The sequence below is a fragment of the Larus michahellis genome, chromosome 3 (genome assembly GCF_964199755.1).
Source record: "Larus michahellis chromosome 3, bLarMic1.1, whole genome shotgun sequence".
In the NCBI taxonomy this organism is placed as follows: domain Eukaryota; kingdom Metazoa; phylum Chordata; class Aves; order Charadriiformes; family Laridae; genus Larus; species Larus michahellis.
In genome coordinates this window covers 61011224-61031790 of record NC_133898.1, presented here as the reverse complement: position 1 = coordinate 61031790, position 20567 = coordinate 61011224, and the positions used below count along the sequence as shown (strand labels likewise).

The 20567-nt window shown below is 39.6% G+C and overlaps 1 protein-coding gene across 2 annotated transcripts in view; it reads right to left on the bottom strand.

The window, feature by feature from the left end:
* Positions 1 to 20567, bottom strand: part of PLEKHG1 (pleckstrin homology and RhoGEF domain containing G1) — a 137833-nt gene that overhangs the window by 91162 nt on the left and 26104 nt on the right. Inside the window, exon 3 of one of the 2 annotated variants that reach the window (XM_074580401.1) lies at positions 7915 to 7989. The exons of the other annotated variant lie outside the window; for it this stretch is intronic. Coding sequence (XP_074436502.1) covers positions 7915 to 7963 — 49 coding nt within the window. The 5' untranslated portion in view covers positions 7964 to 7989. The remainder of the gene's footprint in view (positions 1 to 7914; positions 7990 to 20567) is intronic. 2 annotated transcript variants of the gene reach the window in all.

Here is a 20567-nt window from a genome sequence, read left to right as displayed (position 1 = left end):
TACAGTTTGCAGCTTAAATGTAAGCAATTTAAAAAAAAAAAAAAAGCTCACAGTTAGGAGAGGGACATCTTCAACCAGTTTTAAACAGCATCTAATTGAGAGGAACATTTACACTAGAATACACAGAAAATTAGTACTGCACTTGTTTCTTTGCTTTAACAAGGAACCTTTGCTCCTTCAGGAACATTGGAATTGTTTTAGATTTCTCTCAACTTGGATCATGAATTTAGAAATAAATTAGACTGTTAGGATTCAGAAGTGCTTCAAAAGAAACAGTTTTTCATCACAACACATTTCTTTGCTTCATGCAAGCCGCATTTAGTCTTCCTATTTTGTACTACTCATAATCGGTTATTTAATATGTGCAAATTATTTATAAATCACGATACACATAATTTTGTATCATGTACAATTTATTTATACAAAGGCAAAAAAGGGCAAACTCAAGTGCTACACTTCTTAATTCCTTGAGAGCTAAGAATTAATTATCATTGAGACAGAAAAGCAAAAGTAATTCTTTAAAAATAGGATCATCAATATAAAAAAAAAAAACCACCATAGTTTTCCAAACCTCAAATTTAAGCATTTCAGGCCACATAAGCTTTCTATAACTTGCAGATGACTGGAACACTGATCTCTGGTGGCACACCAGCCAGGACACCAGAGAAAGTGCTTGGCATTGAAAAACAAATTATTCTACCTGTTTATAGCCCAACCTTTGTAATCAGTGACTTAACCACCATTACATCACAGCAGCTGCATCTCCATTTCTGATGAGGATCGGGCCTTGCTGTACTCAAATGTTTCACAATGTCCAGAACAGTCTGCCTTTCACCGCCCTTCACTGCCCTGGATCAAGGGAGCCACCACCACCACCACCTCCTCCTCCTCTTCACTCCACTGGGCTGGTGAATTTTAAAATCCCATCCAGTTAACAGCCTGTTGGCAACCGAGAAAGAAAGCGGGACCCAACCAGCATGGGCCAGTGACTAAGGCAGTTCATCAAAATGCTTTCAGGAAAAAAGCAAATTGACTCAATGCTGTGGTTAAATGCATCGCAACACTATCGGAGAATACAAGCCGCGCTGCAGAGCACAGGGGCTGCACACAGCCCGGTTGCAGCAAAAGAAGTGCCGTGCAAGTACTGCTTCACTGCTGCTAATACTCATCTTTGGCGGACTGGAGCCAGCCCAAGTTTCTCAAGAGACTTATGACAAGAGTCATTACACGTTATGACAACAGTCTACAACCAGTGCTTCAAAGAAAGATGCGCCAGCCTCTCACAGCGTGCAGAGACCAGCCAATAAGTTAGAGAGGAGTTAGAAACAGAGTATTCAATTTCATCACCCTTCCGCTTTGCTTTTCTCCCATTTCCAATCAGATTTCAAATCTGCTTTGGCTTCACCACCTCCTCTAATGAGCACTAGAGTTAAGAATTTCAGGTATCATCTTTATACAAACACTTCCTCCTCCTTCAAGATATGATTTTCAGGGAATTAAAAGCTGCTACAAAATGAAGATATGAATATTAAGTAAGGAAAGATAACCTGGCATGGGAAGATTATATTACCGGGGACAGTGAGAACACAGCAAGCGTGTACTATAGTCTTCCCAAGCATTCTTCTAGCTTCCAAGCATTTCCAGCTAAAGGGATTTCCTTGGTTTGCAGTGGCTCATTTATTTGGAGCTGTCTTCCAGAGACTTCTCTGGTCTACACTTCAACTCACGTGAATTTTTTACAATAACAGTATCCTTTGGCAGGGAAGTCCACAGCATCTAGCTACCTTCTGCACAAATAGACAAGAACTTTTATGCTGAATCTCACCCATGTAATGTCACCTGATAGACAGAAGTTCTTGTCCACAAAATAGCACAGGTGGTATACACCCTTTATTCCAGACATCTCTTTCCTTCAGTTAAGCAGCACGAAGCTGCAGGAAACAGAGGGTGTAGCAAGGAACAAAAAAGAAACTAATTCCAAAGAACAGGATCAGGTAGATGAAGTATACAATCACCATCCCTCAGCACACGGATGTTTTTGCGCCCATCTCAGACCAGTAATATAACACTAAGCCTATGAGCGCGCTATTACTATGGTTATCTGTGACTTCACGAGCACTTAAGATCTAAAAAAGCTTTAGAAAAGATGCTTAATTTTCCCATCTACTTTTGTATTTCTTTAGAGGTGGTGTAGCAATAAAGTGTAACAACAACTTTCTCCATAAACATGGCACAAGACAGTACATTGCTACGTGCCTGCCAAAAGCCCCCACAGCACTGCGCATCAGGCAGCATTTGCTAACCTGAACGACTGTACCCTGGCACTCCTGCCATGAAAGAATCAGTCTTAGCAAAATTTGGAGGTAGAAATACCGATGCCATTTTCTTCACTGCATTGGCGGGTGTCTACATTGGGCAGTCTACAGATTTACATGGCTGCGCTTGCATGTTCTTCCTGTGCGACGTTACGTACTACAGCAGAAATAGCATGCAAACATTAAGTCAGAGGAGTTATAAAACTAAATGAGTCTTATTATGAACACCAGTAACAGCTGGTAGGCTCCCACTAGTGCCATCAGGTACACAATGCAAGGAAAAACGCTGCTGTTACTATAGGATATTTTACAATGACATCAGCTTTTTGTCCAGTGGGATTTGTCAGGGGCTGTTTATAAAACCCAGGTGTAACATTCGTTTCCTTCAGGATGCGAGCGTGAAGCACAAAGTCAGTAAGGGAGGACCCAGCTGGGGGAAGTCATGGCTCTTGCTTAACGAAGGAAGATGGAGGGGAAAAGGGGAAAGGAAGAAGAGTCTAGGGGAGTTTAACTTCCTCACATCCTTCTCTTCAAAGATTTCTTCTTTTTAAGGCACAGAAAAAGCAAAAAAAACCAACCAGTCAAGCTGACTGGAGAAACCTAATAAAGGTTCCCACATCCATATACCTTTTCTAAGCATTTTGCATAAAGCTACTGCTAAGGTAGCACTTGACAGATACCCCAAACACTTTTGAGCATGGGAGTCTTCCAAATAGGTACTAAGGTAAGTATCATCTGGTTTCTTTCAACCAAGCCTAGCTGTGTTATGAACAGCTATTCAAAGGTATCAGGACAAAAAAAAAAAAAAAAAAAAAAAAAATCAGCAATCCACAGGATGAAACACTTGGTTTTTATGAAAACCATTCAGTATCATCAAAATTTTGTTAAGCTGACAAAAAAAAAAAGTTGTTTTAATCCTATAAAATAGATAATTCATAATGAAAAAAAAAAATCTACAATCATTCCCCTAAATTTTTGCAAATGACGATAACATCACGCGCAGCCGCTGGGATCCACAGCAGCCTCCCTGCCAGTGAGAGGAGGACTTCGCGCAGCGGGTGGGGTCCTCCTGTCCCAGCCCCATTTCCAATGGTTAACTACGCTACGAGTTTCAGAGTGACTTTTCAGCAAACACGGGCAGAACAAATGCTAATTCCTTTGCAAGCTAAAACAGAAATACACTCAATCCACTTCCTGGTATTGACATAGTACATTGTTCTAAATGCATCCATTGTAAATAGAATATAATAGCCTTGTCGTAGGAAAGTAGTTAAGAAACAGTTATACATGGATCATGGTAGGGGTTTTTTGTTTCAGTTTGTTTGTCTACCACTCCTTGATAGCTACACAAGCTTCTTGAAAAATATTTTTCACGTGTGAGATACACGCACTTCCATCTTTGAGACAACCGAGTCTCCAGGTCCTGGGTTTTTCCCCGCTATAGCACAAAGCAAGCAGTGACATTTATAAATCTAACTGTTGACTCTAAAGGGTTTGACAGAAGAGGTGGCAGAAAAGCAAATAGTCTGCCCGCTCACTGGGGACCCTCGAGTCAAGGACTAAGTTACAGTAACTTAATTACAGGAAACTCATTTCTCAATTGTCTGCTTCTGTGTGCTCCATGGCTTAACTGGAGTATCTGGAGCAGTGGGTCAGTAGGTGAGGGGCAGGGAGGGGCACTGATAGGTTAAAGCAACACCGACTTTTTAGAAGTTTCCAGATAATCAGTTATCTTGCCAACACTTTGCTCAACCCAGCTTGACCCTTATAAACGATAAAGGTTAATTGTTAGAAGTTTGTAACAACAAATACACCTTTTTTTAAAAAGCCTAATGATATCAAGAATATTCCTTTGGGAAAAAAAATAAGCAGCAATACGCTGTCTGGAAATAATTAGGAAAGTTCACATAAATGTTTATGCACATAAGTAGCAGTGATATTTTAAACATGAGAAATTAAACACTCACTTCCCAATTCTGGCTCAGTCTTACCAGTGAAACATTTCTACATACTAGGAAATGGTATAAATGCTAAGTAAATAGAGAGATGCATATGATCAAAGACTATGGAGGTTTATAAGTCAGTGCTAGAGCAGCCACTGGCATATGCCTGGCAATTCTTTTCAGTAAGCGTTATCATAACATTCTTTGAAAGTAAGAGTATTTGAGAGAATAAAACAACACAACCTCTCAAAGTTCTGACTTTCAGCATTGATGATTTAGCATCATTAGAAGACACTAGCATCATGTTTTGTCTTTAGTAGATTTTCATCAAGACGTTAGAACAGGTCTCTAAGTGAAGATTCATTTCTATTTGTTATTTCACTTTTTTTAATGTCTAAAAATTATTTTCAGAAGAGCGATTAAAAACAAAGCATACAGATTAAACCAAGTTTTGTTTTACTAAACATTGTACCTGTTAAAGCACGTTTTTATACAAACTGCTTGAAGAACTTCATAAGCGCTTATTGCAACAGAATACCATGATAACTGTAATTTGAAAATGAAGACTCAGCGTTATCTCATAATTTTAATTATCTCTATTGTATTGTTATGAATTTCTTACTTCGCCAACATCACTAGTAATCAATTTAGGTACCTGAGGATGTGTTACTACTATATATATATATATAAAAAAAAAAAAAAATCAAACCTGTTTCAAGTTGTTGGTAGTTATTCATCTTTTTTTCCCCTCATGCTAGTGGCTTATAAAACACAGAGCACCGTGAAAAGCACCACACTGCAGCAAGCTTCACTGACGTTGCCTGTTGCACTACAAAACCTACACAGCTCATTTCTACAGCCAAGGAGTTTATAGGTTTTTCAGGTTCCCCGTATCTGGGTCCAAACCCTGAGGTATTAGGTTAGGGAGGGAGGGAAGGTCAATGTTGTCTGGGAAGAACAATAATGTGGGGAAGTTAGGCTATTTGTCCAAAGACGAAGCATGCAAGTTGAAGCACAGTGTGCCAGGGAAGGCCCCGCCACATCCATGCCCACATCCCAGGAGGCCGGCACTCACCTTGCCGTCCATGGGAACAGCTCCCACAGGATCTCATAGTTTAAGGCTACATATATGTCTACATGCACACATTACTATATATGTACATACATGTCTATATTGTATGTGTGAAAGAACACATAGAGTTATACAACTTTATATGCGCAGTTTCTTAACGACCCAGACAATCATTTTTCACGCGTCTTCTGTGTATATGGGAGATTTCAAGTCACAGGAATCTTGTACTAAATCCCTCAAAATGTACAACAAAGCATACATGGAGAATATTTTTAGTTGTGGTATCCCAAAACACTCTCGTCAAATTTGGTGTCTAAAAGCTTTCCAGTTTTAGCTTTCCTTAATATAGCGTCCTGCACATTATCTTGTGTCTGCTTGATTAGATAGACATCAGAAGCTACTGAAAAATGCAAAAACCTTGAAGGTACTGAACAAGATCCTCAGGGCAGTTTCTAGATCCCTGTTTAACTACAAAAATGTTTCTGGAATGTTACACATCTGTTGGCAGTTCCAGTGAAATGAACCCACATTTACTGAAACAGAGATGCTGAAGGCTGCATGAGTCTTCCAAAAATTAAATGAAACAAGCAGCTCCTTGCCTCCCTCTCCTGTACCTAGACGTGAGCAATCCTGTGTTCAGTTTCAGCCTTCTAATTTGGGGATGGAACTAGCAGGAAAATGGATGGAAACTGGTACCTGACATGTCCTAACCTCAAAGACTGTTGCCTTTTTAGTCTCCAACAGACTAACACCCTAGCTCTCAGTCCTCACCCGTCCCTCTTCACAGGCAATCAATCTCTGACTGCCAGTGTAAGGAGGAGAATCAATCTTTGTTTGATGGCCACATGATGCCGTCAGTGACTCCATCATTAACGATGCTCTGCAGGATTCTTTCCATTCCCTCCCCTTCCTTCCCCCAGACCCCTGCTCCCAGCCCACTGTCAGCTTTGTGCTATCACAAGTCCTACCCTTTCTAACTCCTGATGCAAAGCCAAAGCAAACCTTACAACTTATTCACTGGAAGTTGCTTACGTGGCAAATTAAAATGCAATAAGAGAAAATAAAGTTACCTTTCACAGACAGAGAGAATTTTCCCCAGATTTGATCTGAAAGTTTTACACCATCCCTATGTCTCACTTAATTTAGCCGAACTCCTCTCGAAGGCTGGAGGGCTGAAAAGCAGCAGTATCTGCCACCGTTCCACATCCAGAAAAGAAATTCAATATATAACATATACAATCGCTGTAATTTTAACACATTTAGACTTCATTAATACCTAGGAGAGCCACAGATCTGATCACATAGGCTATTTTTAGGGAAGCAATCAACAAGGTGCATGACGATTTGTTCCACATCCTAACTCAAGGCACAAGTGTAGGCTTTGGTTCTAACCGGACTTCATCACAGTGCTTCCAGCATAAGGATGTATTTATAAGGGGGCACACAACACGTGAATCAGAGCTCAGCCTTTGAAAGACTAGATGCAACTGTTTCTCCTCTTGTGTTGAGAGTTCTCATCGTAACATGTGTTAAGCTTCACAGTAAATTTAAAAAAGAAATTAACAGAAAGGCCTTTTGCAGTTAAGCATAGCTTAATACCCTTTACATGGAAAGAAATTTGTTTCTCTGCTGTTATTGATGCGGTTTTTGAAATTACTATTGCAGCATGTTCCTTGATGCCTTTCAAATGTCAAAACTGAGGTTCAAATGCAACAAAAATATTTACAGATCTCAAAATTTAGTTTTATCTTTAGGTTTAGAGAGAAAGCAGTATAAACCAGCCTGAGCTGCACGCTTTATTCAAAACAAAACACACCTTTGAATGAATACAGCCCTTGTGTGAGGACAGCAATGATCTAGAAAGCGAGAGGATACAAGAGCTACTACAAGCTTTGCCACAAAACTGTCAAAAGCACCTCACAGCCTTCATGTGAAATAGCAAATTTTTATAAAATATTTTAATGAAACATTCAGCCATGATTCTGAGGAATGACTCAAATTGGCAGGATTGCAATTGTTTTTAAAGAACAAATTTTCCCCGAAACCAAGTACCAAACTTTCAGATGTGGGAATTTAAAGTTAATGGACCTTGAGAAGAAAAAAAAAAAAAAAAAGTCTGATTTGCAGAAAACCCGAGCATTTCAAGATGCCACTGATTTAGTGGAAATTACGCATATCCAGTTCCTCCTTGTATCAATCATTCCACGTCTTAAATGTTGGCTCTGGTTCTATGAGTCTTAAGTATCCCATATGAAAAACTGCCTTCAGTCAACAAGATCTCTTTACCGAAAGGGGACAAAACAACTTCTCCAAAGCTGAAATCCTAGCAGCCCACTGGTCCTCCCTCCTCATTATGTATTTTAGTACTATGATGGATGACGGGCCAAGGAGGGAGGGAAAGGTTACACAAAAATAAGTGAAAAGTTCCTGCTATTTAGATAAACATGCATACATAAAATTAATTCGGCTCTTCCTTAAGACCAGTAAAGGAAACATACTTTTTGACTTGAAAAGGTCTTCACAAAAATCACAATGCTTCTTTTCTTCAATAACTAGTCAAAAAAAATGAAAGAAAACTACTAACCTTCACTCCTGGGGACAGGTTCTGTACCACCTGGTGTTTTATCTGGCATCTCTGCAGACACAGGCTTAGTAAAACCTAATGGACACAGAGCAGAGAAAGCGTTCTCCATCAAAACCAGTACGTTCCAGTAGGGCACTCCCCTGCCCCATGACCCCCGCAAAGGATGGATTTTCAGCTTTGATCACTTCCGTGTTTGTATGCAAGATATGTAAACGAGCAAAACTCCCTAGAGATTAACTGCAACACCATTCAGTAAGTACACTGTCACCTGGACATACTGCCAGGTAGGTGGGCACCAAAGGACCCTCTAATAAGTGGCAGGGGTAGGCTGAAAGCACTAATTACCTCTGGCGAACTTCTGTCTTTGAATTTGGATATTTTTCCCCCCTTGCTGAATTTTTAGTGAGAGGCCTATGAACTGGGATGGAAGAGCTGCTAACACTCACGTACTGCTGAAGTTAATGAAAGAATGGCCACATGGAAGCTCACGTCAGCTTGCATTAAACATAAAATGCTGTTAACCTAAAGCTTTACTACATTGTAGAGTACGAATATTTATTCCATCCCAGAAGTGGGCCGAGAAGAAAAGGCTTCTCAGGAAGGCAGTGAGCCTGTCTCCTGTTACGGCAGTGTTACGTACCGTCTGTGGTAATGGCCGACAGTCATGGCCAACACATTCTGACTGGGGTTGGGTATCCTCCTTTTTAGCACCTTTGCGTATTTTCCCATCATCAGCTGGACTGACGCTCCATTTTACATAATGAAAGCCTCAAGATCAGATAAGATGCATCGAGAGAAGACAGTTCAAAAAGAGCAGGGTTCTCTGCCTGAAGGAGACCATGCGCCAAGTGGGGCAGGGACTTCACCTCAGCCGACAGTTCCCGTGGCACAGAGCTGTGTGCAGCACTACACAGAGTGCACAGCATTGGGAGGATTAGCAGTGCAGCCTTAATTCCCAATGAAGTCACTGAATCATCCTGTTTCTAACAATGTTGAGGCAACAGAGCTGATTCAGCGTGCAGATTTCACGTGATCGTCAGATACAGAGAGGAAGACCTCCCTGGCTCACTCTGCAGCAGAATTCAGAAATGAACACAAATAAATGGCCTTCCCACCCACCCCCGCCTTTACATTATTTTGCTCTCAGATTCATATGGTATGGTTTGGTTTGGATCCTCTCACCAGACCTCAAATAAAACCATTTCTCTCCTAGCATCCAATAGAGGGCTTGGGTTTACATTAAAACTAAACTATACAAAATACGTAGGATTTCTTAAGCAATTTAAGTCACAAAAAGTAATCTATATGTGCTATCCAGGGCAAGTATATTTGTCATATTTAATTCACATATATATGTAAAAGACTTAGAAATGTTTGACACATCTAAGGCTAAAATCCACTACTGCATCCGAAGGTACAAACTAATTCTTATTTAGCTGATGGAAACTCTACTACATATGATTTTCTACATCAGCCAGTTCATCTCTACTCAAGAAAAAATTCACCAGGTCTTACTCAGGAATTACTTTGTCCTTAACAGAGATGTTTCATTCACCCAACATTACACATGCTGAAGATTTGGAACTACCTGAAAATCTTCTTTCAACTCCCTAAAATTAATAGTGATAACGTTTATCCACCTGAAGGTCTGTGCACATGAGTTCACAAACCCCAGCTGGACGGTGTCACAAACTGAATAAACACATATGCCCTCAACAGAGAATTTAAACAACTATAAATACCTAACAGTCTCCAATATCCTTTATAAGTTTGCTGTAAAACAGAAATCTACTCTCCAGAAGACATTTTTAAAAATAATTTTTTTCTTCAAACAGATTACTCAAATTTAATTATCTATGCTTATCGTTATGAAACAGGTGGCTAGAATAAACACACCAACTCATTCTAAAGCTTGGCAAGCTCATGTCCAGCCCTCTGCATTCAATGATGTCCCTACATATTGTCTGTGAACACTGCACCAGTTTATAAATCAAATTCCAGTTACCCAGCGACTTACTAGCAAAGTTGATAGGAGCTAATTAATTACACGGTGCATTTGAACCAAGAAATCATATCAATAAATAGAATATTTACTTCTGTGATTCATTTCAAAATCCAAGAAAATGTTTTCTGTAGATTCTGCATTTCACATAAATCATTTCATATCAGAAATTTAGAGAACTGCATGTTTAAAATAATAAAACATGGATATCCATGTATTTGTTTTCTGGGTTTGGTTGGTTGGAGTTGCACAGAATTGAAATAAATATGTAAGTAAACTTTACCAAGAAAATGCTCACAGAATAACTCGCTGACACATTAAGGACATAAAACTGGTAGTCTCAGATATAGTTTTGAGCTTCTTTATTGACATTTTTGTAGAGGTCCTAAATACAAGAAAAAAACAAACACTTTTTTTTTTTGGACTCTTCTGCCCCAATTTTTATTTATGCAAGTCCAATTTTCCTCATCTAAAGTAGGCCAATATTTCTTTCTACTTGACCTTCTAAAGAAGTGATAAGCTTGCTTTCGTGTCATCAAAACTCAGTACAAGAAAGTGTTACACTTAATGACAGACACCTACCAACAGTCACTTCTCTGGAATTTAACAGAGCGCCTGTGCTCATCCCTCTCCACAGAGCATGACCTATCATTTCCAGCACAAAACCAAGCAGGACTCAAACACGCGTTGAATGACCTTGGCAGTTTTAATAATGGAATGGTAAATTGAAAGCTGGATCCTTCAATTACTGCACACAAACCAGGGTATTTATTGAAGAGATTCAGACTTTCCGCAGCTACAACAGCTCTCCGTTTCAAGAACTGATTTGGATAATCCAAGGCAATTTAGAAACTACTGTCCCACGAATGGTTTTGCACAGATTGACCAATTTAGCAGCTCTGCATTACAGTAAGGCATAGCACAGGAGGCCTAACACAGTTATAACATGTTGAAGAAAGTCAGCCTCTGTGCCTGGAAAAGCACATCTTCACAGCACTGACTAGAAACACTTGCCACTCTGAAATGGTCTGTAGCAAGGAAAGTCTGTGAAATGTATTGCTGTTTTTTGGCTTTCTCTAAATCGCACAGGAGATTAATAGTACCAGAACAGTTCAACCAGGTGCAAACATGACAGGACCCTTCTAGAACCTTCAACATTTTCCTGTAGCATTGTCAATTTTAAAAGTTACACCTAAAAACTGAGGTCCAGTTATGTGACACAGAATAGTATTTTAAGTGACTTCTTTAAAGAGCATGAAAATCCATATATTTTAAAATCTAAGAAGTATGCTTCCCCCCTTCTCTCTCATTAATGCAAACCGGTTCCACACTGTTGCCAGAAGTTGCAGAATATACAAAACAACTTTTTTTTTTAAAAAAAAAAAAAAGGCAACCACATTTTTAAATAAAAAGGCCCATTTCATCACTCCTAATCATATCACCAAGTAAGCAAGATTTTTCTTCATGTAACCTAGATAAACTTAATTCTTGTAAGATTTATTTTGCTTGCCTTTTCCTCTCTGAGAGGTATAACAAAGCTAGTGGAAGGAGGAACGGTTTAAAGAAAAGAAATATATTACTCTGATCTTGTTTTCTGTAGCATACCAACTTTTGAATTACTCGAAAGCCAGACATCAATGTTCAGCATTATTTATTTATAAAGTTCCTAGTTTTAAATGTAGGAAGGAACTCTCTAACACATACTATTCATCACACTAGGAAAGTAAATCTCTCTCTCTGCAGTAAGGCCAAGCAGGACTCATGTAAAAACCAGCAGAGAAGCAGCACTTGAGTTATAAGCTTGCTAGTGAGATGTAAAAGAAAGTAATTCTTGCTCGCTTTCTGGACAAATAATCTCCACTTACCCAACCAATCTTATTGCAATCTTTGGGATACTACTACTACTAATAATTTCAAGATGATTCATACCAAGTACCTCATAAAAACAGTCCCATTAGACACTTCCAAATACTCTTGTCTTAATTGTCTCTGCATCTTAGGGTCAGCTATTCTAGTAGCCCACGGGGTAATTGCTATTTCTGAATTCATCACTCAAAGCTGCTACCTATTGCTTACTCCTCTGAGTGCTTTTTCACAGAACATCCCTGTAAGAAAACTTGAAATACATACGCATTCATAATTTATGAATAAACACAGCCATACTGTTCCCATTTCTTAATTAAGCAAAACTCTTTAACAGTAACCAAAAACACTCAGATGTATGACCATGCATTTTCACTAAGCCATAATCAGCCAGGGCCACCCAAATGGGCCTACTGGGAGGTCCTAGCTCAAGAAATTTGTTGTTCCTTCTAGTAGATTGGTTTGCCTTTAAATCCTGAGCTGCTAAAAATTGCAGATCAGCTTTAATGTTATGAAAAAATAAGATTTGAGTTCCTTTAAACACAGGATCTACTCAATAGCATGCTATAGCTGAATTCATAGAAAAACATTCAAACTTACAGCACATCAGTGACTAAAACGTACGTTAAAAAAAAAAAGCATGCTCACAAAAAATATGGATTACCTGCATTTCACAGACAAATTAGTCCTCGTCTCTTAAATTAACTGTACCTTGCTGAAAATATATTAAGGGTTTCTAATTATTCAAAATAACTATTAATTGAAGCATCACAACTTTCAATTTTAAAGTTTCATAGAGAAATTTTCATTAGAGAGAAGACTTCTGTTCCATTTTTGTTCTCTCAGCAATTTATCACTGTACTCTAAAAAGGCCTCAAGCAGCTTGAAAGAAACTATTGTTCATCATAAGTCTGTTTGCAGTTGTAACTATGGAGTCCAAGTATGTATTTATGTTGAACGACGATCATCACTAACCAAAATCTAACCTGAACCTCCTCCTTTGTGTCAAATCCCTGGCCCCTAGTCTACATCTGTTCCAAATAGCTGGAAGTGATCATATTTAAGGAAGTTGGTTGGATTTCTTCAAAAATTTTTCAAATACAGTGCCTTAGACAGACACTGCGTTTCTTTCCCATCTTCAGAGGCACAACCAGCGTTAATATTAAGATTCTGCTGTGTCCATTTTATTCACAATCAACACACGTGTTCCTTTAAAATACTGTATTACGTTTTTAAATGCAGCCTTTTACAGATTAAATGGTCAGTGCTTTATGAATACAGATCAATACATGTAAAACAACTGAAGCTCCACACTACACACCATGCTGTTAACAGTAAAGCCATCTGCTGGCTTATTTTTAAACAGTATTTGGATGAGTTCTTCCTGCTGTAATTAAAAAAAAAAATAATTGTAAAAGGGAGTGGGAAGAAAATGGATATTAGTAGGTTTTTTTGTCATGAAATATTTTGTAAACAGACAAGGACACTTCGATGCCCACACACAGCCCAGCCGAATTGCCGCCATTCTCAGGTGAATGGTATGGGATGTTGCATTTCTCTACACAGAACCACTCACAAATGCCCCAAACCAGCACGCAAAGTCCCAGGTTGCAGGATGAACTCCAGACTCCAAGGAAGGCTATGGCAGAGTTCTCACCCGCATTAACTTGACCAGAACTTGACATTTGGCTGTTAAATACTGCATATATCTTTGTTAGAGAATAAGAACATCCGTCCCGGATCTAGTTTTGGCCATTTGTTTGCCTACAAAATCCCTTCTGGACCAGAAGAATTGCTGCTCTGAACCCCACGAGAATAGCTTTGATCCCAGGCCACATAAACCATAAAAGCAAGTTTATATACTAACACTAACACAATTCTTTCACATGAACTAAGAGGTGACACTGAAAGAGACTCTAAATAAGACGGAGAGAAAGGACAGAAGTTACGAGGACACAAAGAACTGTATGCCATCGTGCCTCGTTGCTGTTCCTATTCACCACCACCCCTCACAGCCCTTCTAAGTAACATAGCAGTACCTGTGTAAGATTAAAGTGTTATTTCAAGTTAATATTTATTCCTTCAGAATCACACCGAATTCTAATGGCTCCTTTCATTCCCTTCCAGCAGAGCTCTGGATGTGGGTGTGAGTAACAGCTTCCTTTCTCCAACAGTCCTCTCCTTCAAAGTCTCACAAAAATCTCTCAGCCTTTTTTCCCCCCTGCACATCAACACATACCAAAACGTTAGAAGTTTTTTTTCTCTTTTTTTTTTTTTTGTGAGATGCTACACATTTTGCTGATTTTCCCAAACAAGGCCATCCTTGCACCTTCTTTACCACAGAGAGTACAGTAACAGTGGCACTTAAGACAACTGCACCAAGAGATAAGCTGGCCCAAACAAGACCATCTATGTTGACAAGAGCGAGCAAAACCTCCTTTGCACATTGTTTGCGCCATCAATGACAGTCACAGCAACACCAGTCTCTCTCGCCCCCTTCTTCCAAACAGCATAAACCTACAGCATCCTCTGTCTAGTTTCTGGAGCTAATAATCCATGTTGCAGCTGCAATTCAAAGAAAAACCTCACATTTTCCCAGCAAGTAAAGACCAAATCACAGAATCCCTTTGTCACTTTCATTCAGGTTTACTGTAATTCACTGTTTGAATGTGAAAAACATCACAAATGTTCTAGTATAAGGAATGAGCTGTCTGGCTCCTCTGTGGTCTAACTGTTACGCATACATCTTCTCCCTCCTCCAGTCTCTGCAATGGCTCTGAATCCATTCCCAGTGCTATCCCAAGGCTTTGGTCATGGCCTTCCAAACCCACTGAAAGATCAAGTTCAGCAGCTAATCACTCTGTTTCAGTCTGCAAGTCAAGACAGCGTGTTTTTCAGAAAGTAACACAGGATATGAGGTCTAGGAGGGAATGTGACACGGTATCTCCTCCTTCAAACTTTGTATAGAATGAACTTCTTGAAAAGATGAGGCATACTCAACATTTGGTCAGTGTCCAACCATGCTGCAAGACTTCTTACTCAACAACATATGCTGCTACTGTGCCAAGTGAAACAAAGAGGAAACAGTCGCCACAGGGTCTTCTGGGAGGAGGAAGAGGGATCAAAACCTTGACTGACACCCCCCAAATACCTTTGTGAAGCGTAAGTTCAAAGCCGAAGCAGAAAGACGTCAGTTTTAATTGGTGAAACGCATGTATTTACTTCTGATGCATTAACTCTGTGTTGATCACAGCAGTTTATCAGCTCAGGAGAAGCAATAGCTTTCAAACTCAAGCCATTTCAGTGCAGGCTGTATGAAACTAACACCTGTAATTAATCACTGTTATTTTTCTTCCTGTAAAAATGAACTGTTAATGAGTATTTTTGAAAATACCCTCTGTCATACATGCAACTTCATTCAAGATCAGCCCTACACTGCATATAATCATGCCGTACTACAGAAAGCTGACGGAGAAGAGCCCAAGGCCTCTACTGTGGTGCTAGGAAATCGTGGCAGTGCTTTCCCACAATGATGCATCTCTGCCCTAGAAAGCCATCTGTTCCAGCAAAGCTCCCGCAGGTGGCACTAGCTGCTCCTCACAGTGTCACACGGTGCTCTACCTGCGGACAAAACCCAAATGCTTGCAGCAGAAGCTGCCTCTCCCTCCTGGTCAGCGTGCCAAGCAAGTGCTACAATTCCTTCTAACGTTCAGGTACCCGAATCGTCCTGCTTATCACTCAAGTCTGGATTTGGGGTTGGACAGCCTGACAGCTAAGCCACCATACCACCTTCTGCTTATTTCAAAGCTTCCTATCACCAGAATAAACGACGGTTCTTTCCTAAAGCACTAGGCATCGTTCAAAATATATACACGTATATTCCTTCCCTCACACCTTTATGCAGTGCAGTTAATCTCAGCAGCCCTCCCAGGTCTTCACAAAAGTTAGAAAAACCCCACACAAACAAAAAAAAAAACCATCAGAAGACCGTGTTTCACTTATACGCAGTCAGTCTGTCACTTTGAATGCTTTCTTTTGAACCTAAGCTTGAGAAAATGGACAGACTTGGGTAAGGCGGCTCAGCGCAGGACACACCTGACAGACACTCCGATGGAAAACAAGGAAGAGCAGGATAAGGAGGTCAGTCCCAAGATATTTAGGGACTTACAGGCAAGTCCTAGCACAGACTGTATGAGTACAGCAGTAGCAAGCCGCAGATGCCAAGTACAGCTATCACAGCATCATAATACCGCTGTCATCTACTCAAAAGAAATCTGCTACTCAACAAGCAAGTAATGTGCTCTAAACAAACCATCTTCTGAGTGATTTAAGCAGTAACACCATGTAATGCATCATGCCTGGTTACTCTGCAAAAAACAACTAACAGCATTATTGAAACTTATAAACATGGAGGTTATATATTTTAATTGAGCTACCATTACATTGTTTTCTGATTTCAATTTTTGAGGTAATACCAGTTCTACTGTTAAGTGCTAATTAGGACCACACAAAGAAAACTGCATTTGAAATAAAACCATTTAAAAAGAAACCCAAATGCCTCAGCACAGACAAGAGCACACAGTTGAACATTTTCTTTACTAGTAGAGTTTATTTCTAGTACCATTAAATTGTGTCTCTTCAGCAATGCCCATACCAAGTGCTGAAATAGGACAAAAAAAGCATTATGCATGTACACCAGCTACAGCACTAAAGAGACTAAAGGATTTTAGGGTACAAGTCTTCACATTGCAAGAACAGTCAAACCCATATCCAGAATCAAGACAGCTGCCAGAAAATACTACATGACTTTTTCCTCAACAAATTGCCCAATACTGTAAGAACTTACATAGTCACTTTGTCATGTCACCCAAGAGAGTCAGAGCCAAAACCAGTCTCTAGTCATTAGCTCTACAGCTGCACTTCTGACTTGCCCACCATCCACCCCTCCAACACACACAGTCCAGGTAGATGTCTTGACTTGATTAAAAAAAAAAAAAAAAATTTATTTTTTTAAAAACTGCATTTGGTATTTTCACTGGTCACTAGCATCCCCTCTTCTTACAAGATGTTTTTCTTGAAACTTTTCTCATAAGAAAATACAACTGCAGATGCATTAGGTCTTGGTTTCCAATAGATTTAATGCTAGTGAGGTGCACAGGATAAACCTCACTACTGGGCCAAAAACTCTAGTTTAATACATTAAAAACAAAAAAAAAAAAACATTCTACAGCTGGATATGAACCTGCCAAACTTCAGTAATAACAAAAGTTGCTTTATAGTGCATACGACTAAGGAAAGGAAACTGAAGAGGAAAGAATTCCAGCAGTGTTGATCTCAGAATTACTCAAATTCCTTTTCAAAGCTCTGAACTTTGCTACAATTAGGAGAGATGCTGATTTGGCTAACAAACAATCATGCAGATGGACACACGCAAAGTTTCCCTCTAGTCTTTTCCACATTCAAGTCTCTGGTGCCCAGCAGCTGCAGCTTTAGATTCCTGATTAAAGGCAAGGGCTGCTGCTGCTCCCAGGCACTCTCGAACTTAAAAAAAAAAAAAAGCATCAAAAAAACCAAACAAGAAACACCAACAAAACCCCAACAACAATTAAAAAAACAACCAAAGAAACAAGGGCAATAACCCAGCTAGCATTCTAACAGTCATTTTGTAATCCCATTTCTCTGCTAGACAGGAAAGAGCAAACAAAACCAGAAAGACTCCAGAGCAGTAAAGAGCCCCTGATACCTGCTTTCACAGGCTTTAAGTCTCCTCCAAATTGCTTTTCTATTACAGATGTTGTGTGGTAGCACTGTAAGAGATACTTCTCTTTTTGCTTGATGCCTGTGCTTAGGATATCACTACACTCTGTCTTGGAAATGACCGCTGTTGTGCAAATTCATCATTTCACCACAGGCTCAAGCAATGCAGGAAATAAAGTCAAAACAGGCTGCGAGGAAGCAAAGCTGTTGTTGGAGCACAAAGAATCCAATCAGAGCAAACAAGTCAAATAAAAGTAAGTAATAATACGCAAAGCCTTAAATGAATTTGAATCCAGTCCTATGTGCTGTATAAATATTACAGTGATGGATAACATACCAATGGATTCCAATTTATCTGAAGAATTTTGTTACTATGGGAGAAACATACTCACCGTGTCTGCCTGGATTTCACCTTCTGACACTTCCTTTTTGCATTTCCATTTCTGTTACGGGAAACTTCTTAACACCCAGCTGAAGTTCACTAACACCGTCACACTTACTTTACAGAGCAAGGGAAACAGCCTTGCCATCCACTTAGTAAGGACATCAGACTGCGTACAGGACTCAGGGTAGCCTCTTCTGAAATCACAGGACTATGATAATAATAGGGTTTGTTTTGTTTTAAATGAAAGCTTTATAGCCCTCTTACAGAGAAACTCCTGATATTTTAAGGTCAGTTGAAAAGCTAATATCTGTGGGATTAACAAAATTCATATGTATTTTAACTTTGTGTAGGGCCAGAGTCAAGGCACTGAGATAGGGAATGACGTCTTTCTAAACTCATATAACCAGTATGTAACACAAACCTTGAAACTGCATTCATGGACAACTTGACAAAGAGATAAGGTGCATCCAAAAGCAAATACTCAAAGACCACAAAACAGCCCAATGCTTTTTAAGAGTATAAATATAGACAAGTCCATTTCAAAGTCAGCTGCTTTAAGGGTATTTCTTCTCTCCGCTTAAATACGTGTTTCTGAGAGTTCCCTAAAAAGAAAAGAAAAGCACAAAATGCTGCTCTGCGCCAAATCAAAATCACAAGTTTATTCTCTCATGTGCACTTTTTCAAAGTGCTGCTATTTTTCTTCCAATTTCACTAACAACAGAGCAGTTAGTATGCATCAACTCCAATTAGGCTGTTTTACCTTTTCTATAAAAGGCTTGTAATACGTTTGGCTTCACTATATATTTTCAAAGAAATAACTTCAGAACTCATTATAGAAAAAAAACACAGAACTTCCAAAAGATCATACCGATGAAAGGCAAAAATGTCAGTGCTGTCCAGAAGGTCCATTTACTTCATTAAAAATGTTCCTGAACAATGTTAATTCCAAGTAAACAACAGAGAAAGATAATTTTCCTCTCAACTGTAAACTCTTGGAGAGCTAGAGAGAGGGAGGGGGAAAAAACAACAGATACAAAGGAATGTTTGGTTTGGCATTGCTGATGCCTGTTGATGAAGGGGGAGCCTACTTAAAACCAGGATAATGGATAATTATCACTTTACATATGGATCCTTCACTAGTTTTCTCTCCGTAACACGCGGCAACTCCATTACGTCTTGCAAGGAAAGGAATGGGCACAGATTCACCGTCAGGAGAAGGGCTCCTACAAAGCCCATTAGTGTTTCCTGCAACTGCAATTGCCCGAGCACAGCGTTACTGCTGAAATGAGAGGTTTAGACACGGGCTTTATAATTATTAGACAAGTAATACTCAAGTTAGCTTTTCCAGAAACTGACATTTGAACAGTGAGCCAAAGTACAGCCATGCATAACAAAGTTACTTACATACACCCTGCAAAACACATTTTCACACACAGCTATCAGAAAAAGCCCATTTAACTTTTTGACTACAGTAAAGTGCGATTAATGAAAATTTCTGGGGTTTTGTTCTCATCACAGAGTACGTAACATTAGCCCACCAACACAGCAAATAGCAGAAATGAGTCAATGGTTACAGCCTTCTGAGACCTGACACGTTCCAGTCGCCCTAACGCCGAGGCTGGCTGCCCCCCACACTCCAGGCCTGGCTCAGGCAGGTGGCTGCAGGACCAACTCATGCTCCTCCAGCGTTTCCTTCTCCCTGCTTTGAGGGATACGTACATCTCTGTGTACATATATATACACACACACATACAAAGGAAAAAAAAAAAAGGAAATTTGTAAGAGACAAACTAACAGCGCTGTGCACATTCACGTGCAGTCTGTCCGAATGAAGGGCCTCATAACTCAGATGGGGACATTTCCTGTAAAAAGACTCCATTATTTATCAAGCCACTCCAGAGTGCAACTGTTGACGCGTGGCTTGCAAAGAACGTTATTTTCTAGAGCCAAAGTTTGCAGTTATCTACAGAACACTCTGACTGATGATGAGGAGGAAGCCAGGGCCCTCTCACTGTATATTATCTTTGAATAACGTGTCCCTAGTTCAGGAGAGTTCTGTAACTGCAAGCTTAGTCCTGTTAGCTTTTGTGGCATTGAAATGCCCGTGCGTACTGCAGAGCATAGAGAAACTGTAAAGTCTCAGATAACGTGCATGCTTAACCTCTGGCAAACCACAGTTTTTGTATATACATACATAAATATAAATACATGTGTATATATATTCACTATAAGGAACATGGAATATTAAATTAAAATATGACTAGAAAGAGAAAGGAAGTGATTCACCCACCTAAAAATCAACAGAAGTAGAGAGCCCAGGAGACTAAAGCTGGCAAAAGGGAAACCACACACAGCAACAATCTTTAACCTGATGCAATTTCCAAAGGAATTTGAAGGAACATTTTGACAGAAACAGCTGACAAACTCCTGAATAAACATTTCTTTGGGGTTTAAATGCTGTATTCTCTAGACAGGGAAACTCCCTCTGTCATGCCATAAACATACAAAGCTTATCTCCAACAGGCTTTCTTAGAAAAGCTGGATTTATTACTAAATATTACATCACCAAATGCAGACTTCACTGGCCCCATGTGAGAACACTAGTTCCATTCAGAAAAAAAAACACAGGGAAAAAATAACATCACG